The sequence below is a fragment of the Pteropus alecto genome, unplaced genomic scaffold (assembly GCF_000325575.1).
Source record: "Pteropus alecto unplaced genomic scaffold, ASM32557v1 scaffold110, whole genome shotgun sequence".
NCBI classification, from domain to species: domain Eukaryota; kingdom Metazoa; phylum Chordata; class Mammalia; order Chiroptera; family Pteropodidae; genus Pteropus; species Pteropus alecto.
In genome coordinates this window covers 1549333-1553337 of record NW_006431920.1, presented here as the reverse complement: position 1 = coordinate 1553337, position 4005 = coordinate 1549333, and the positions used below count along the sequence as shown (strand labels likewise).

Here is a 4005-nt window from a genome sequence, read left to right as displayed (position 1 = left end):
CATGTGTTTATTGGCCATTTATATTTTGCGTTTTAGTCAACTGTGTATACATGCCCTTTGCTCAGTTTCCTTCTTAGAGAAGTGGTTCTGCTGGCAAAAGAAGGGACCGTTCAGGAATGAGGGGTTGACCCAAAGCCTCAAAAGCCGCAGAAGACTCTAGAAAAGCAGGACTGAAAAGTGTCTAAGTTTTTGACGTTCAGAAGGCATCGGTGCCCGTGCCACGTGAGCTGCTGTGGAGCGGCACAGAGGAATTTCGATCCCAGCGTGCTGGAGGGCGAAGGGCAGGGAGGCAGCAGCAGTGGGTCCTTTCAAGGACCTTGGCTATGAAGGAGGAATATTGAGAGGGCGGTCGACAGACGAAGACCCAGGGGAGACAAAGGGGAAGATACTTTTTTTAATATGAAATATATTTGAACACGTTTATAGGTTGTAGGGAAGGAACAGGTGTAAAAGGAAAGGTTAAAAATACAGAATGAAAAGGAACGTTTAAATTTTGATACTATAGGAAGAAATGGACTCGGGATACTGTAGGAGGCGCAGCCTCGTGATGGGGCCCTTCTCTGTCTGAGTTGCTTATACCTGAGTGTCGAGAGATGGCCAGGGACTAGTCCCGCATTCCCAGCCCTTTCCAGTCCACCAGTCCCTAGAGCGGTCCTGCTGTCAGGGGGACCAGGGAGTGAGGGGGAGGGGGAGGAAGTTCACTACGGGGAAGCCCGAGGCCGAGGGAAAGGACGTCCCCTTAAACAATCAGGCGCAGACCGAAGTCTGGAGGGACGCACAGCTGTTCATGATAGTCACCTCCAGGGTGGGTTGCTGGGGAGCGGCGGCGTTGACTCTTGGACATTTTAAGCATATGTATTATTTATTAAAAAGTGGAAAGCAAAAAATTTTAGATTACTGCTTTAGACGTCATGTGTCAATCCTGAATCACAGTCGCTCACGAGAGAGTTACGAGAGACGGTAAAGGAAAACTCCGTAATACAGTAGCGTCGATGGGCATAATAATTCAGCCTCGCGCTGTCAAGCGCTTGATAATTTATAAAAATGGCTCTCAGTCGTTCAGTAAGCATTTACCAAGCCACTGTCATGTGCTGGGCATATCTGTGATCTCTTTGTCCCCACTCGCCACGACCCAGAGACGGGCGCTGTTCGTTCCGCTCGACAGGCCGTGAGGGCAAGAGGCAGAGCTGTCGGTCTTCTCAGGAGTCCACGGCTTGAGACCAGATCTTCTGATTTTAAGCCCAGAGTCCTTTGCACTACGGTGACTTCATCCCCTGAATTAGGAACAACAAAGCGGTTTAAAATCAGTTTATTGTACATGGCAGTGGGAGTCCATCCAGTGGAATTCTGTAATTTAAAGTGCGATTCGCACGATCAGACCTGGAGTCATGATAGCTGTTTTTTCTGTCGGGCTCAGTGCTTGGAATCCCGAGTTCTGACGACAGAGTAAGTTTCATCTCCGCGCCTTGCAGACAGCCTGTTGAGAGGGAGCTCTCGCGCATGCCGGGGCGCCCCAGCCGTCTCTGGGTGAGCCTCTCACCGGCCGTCCTCGTGCCCCCCTTGCAGATCACCCCGGAGTACCTGCAGAGCGTCTGCGCCCGCCTCTTCAGTAACCAGATGCGGCAGAGCCTGGCGCACAGCGTGGACTTCACGAGGCCCGGGACGGTGAGGCTCTGTGCCCATGGTCTGCCCCCCCGCCCCGCGCCCCCAATTTAAAGGACCTGAAAACATGAAAGACCAGGAGAAAATGACATTGACATTTCAGAGGTGTCTGTAAAGTCCCAGAAGGTAGAGAGAGATGTTTTGAAGAGTGAGCTGCTGGAAGACAGCCTCCTGGGGTGGGGGTGGGGGAGGAGGTCGCTCTTCCCTTTGGAGGGGCTCGATGGGGGACCAAGGGCTGGAACCAATGAGCAAATCAATAGGAAACGAATGAAACTTTATTTTATTTTTAAAGTAACTGCCACATTGGAAATTGTGTAGTCTAAGGTAAGGGGCTTCTTTTTTTTTCTTTTTTAACTCTTGGAATAATTTCAAGCACAGAAAAGTTACAAAAATAGCACAAAGGACACTTGCATGTGCTTTAGCCACATTCACAGAACGTTGGCAGTGTACCCGTTTGTTCGTTTGTTTGTTTACTTTCTCTACACACACGGTCTGTTTTCTGAACCATTCAAGGACATATTATATCCACTATGGCCCTTTATCCCTAAGTTCTTCAGCGCAGAGTATTCCTTAATCAGAATGTTATCTTGCAGAATCAAGCTTGGCCATCGAGTGCTGCCCATGGGAGGACGCGGTGGGGATTCTAAGAGGCTAGAACCTTCCCAAGCTGCCTGCCCAAAGGCCCAGTGGGGTGGTTTATGCTTTATCAAACTGGCAGAAGGAGCGCCTGGAATCTTCTAAATTCTAGTTTTCTCCAGCGTCAGTCAAGCAGCCCCAACATTTACTCAAAACGAAGAACCGTCCTGTGGTTACGAATTGTTCCCCAAACGGCCTCCTAGGGCAAAAACAGAAGACGCTGCAGGTTTGGTTCAACTATTTTGTGATCTGATTATAAAAAGAAATGTTGTTTGTTTCTTGTTCATAAAGAGAAGAACTAAAAGAAATTGCATGGGATTTGGTCAAGGAAATAGATTTTGTTAGGAAAACCAGAGATGATTCAGTTTTATAAGACATAAAAAAAAAAAATCAGTGATTACTAAGCACTTTGTAACTAAATGTAGTATGACATAAAGTGTGAAACACAAACAGCGCCGAGTTCATTGTCACAACAAAATATTTATGATCATAGACATAGTATTAATTATTTTTTATTTCGTGGGGTTTTTTGACATAACATAAATATAAATTGTCTTCCTAGAAACGTTGCAGCAGCTCCACCAGCAGCTGGTAGAAGCTGAGCGCAGGTCGATGACTTACCTGAAACGGTACAATAAGATCCAGGCGGACTACCACAACCTCATCGGGGTCACGGCAGAGCTGGTGGATTCCCTGGAGGCCACGGTCAGCGGCAAGATGGTAAGCAAGACCCCTATTCGTTCACGTCTGTTTAGAGACCAAGAGGTAGCATGGGCGTGGGCTGTGTTAACAGTGATTCCTGGCCCCTCCCAGCCCTGACACCTGTCGCTGTTTCACAAAGCGCACCTGCACACAGGAGACTGAGCTGACCCCCCACACTGCTTCTCATGCTGCCTGCAGTATTTTAGCCGTTTTTCCTGACGTGTTGCCCACCATGTCTTTATTTCCCTACCTTATTCTTGATGTCAGCAAAGAATAAATTGATAGCAAAAAAGTATTATGTAGTGGCATAAAAATGAGGGAGCGATATCCTGCTGGTAAGATAGGAAGCTATAGATTCTTCTATATTGATTTCGATCCAGCTAGCTTTCTGAACTCTGTTAATCTGACAGAACCTCTTGATTGATTCTCCATGTTCTAGATTGGCAGTCATACCATCTTTAAATAGTGGTATTTTTGTTTGCTTTTTTCGTTATATGTCATAACATTTTTTTCTTATTGACTAAGACCATGGGACATTGTTGAATGATGTGATCGTGGGCACCCTCGTGCTGTCCCTGACTTGAATAGGAATGACTCCAGTGCTTTACTTCAGAAAAAGTAGAAAGTATAATAAAATCTCTTTGTGGAATACAGTTTTTTAAAATGGATATGATGGTAGGTCCAATGCATTTTTAAGAAACAGTGCAGCGAGAGCCTCGTTCAGTCTGCCCAGCAACATTTTGCAAAGCTGCAGCAGGATATCTCCGCCGGGGTGTTGGCGCTGGTGCAGTCCAGCTGTTATTTCGATTTCCCCAGTTTTACTTGTACTTGTGCGCGCCTATGCAGGCCTGTGTGTGTTCAGCTTTATATAATTTTATCATCAATAAAATTGTTTTAGTAACTCAAAAATACAACTACAAAATAATATGTATCATAGAAAATTTCAAAAATATAGAACTATGCAAAAATAAAATTACCTATAATCGTGTCGCTTCGTAACAAACT

General features: G+C 46.0%; 1 protein-coding gene across 8 annotated transcripts in view; it reads left to right on the top strand.

Moving 5' to 3' along the window:
* ARMC9 (armadillo repeat containing 9) overlaps positions 1-4005 on the top strand; it is a 122408-nt gene that overhangs the window by 23852 nt on the left and 94551 nt on the right. For all 8 annotated transcript variants that reach the window (XM_025043209.1, XM_025043210.1, XM_025043211.1 and 5 more), the window contains exon 8: positions 2861-3018. In XM_025043209.1, coding sequence (XP_024898977.1) covers positions 2861-3018 — 158 coding nt within the window. The remainder of the gene's footprint in view (positions 1-2860; positions 3019-4005) is intronic.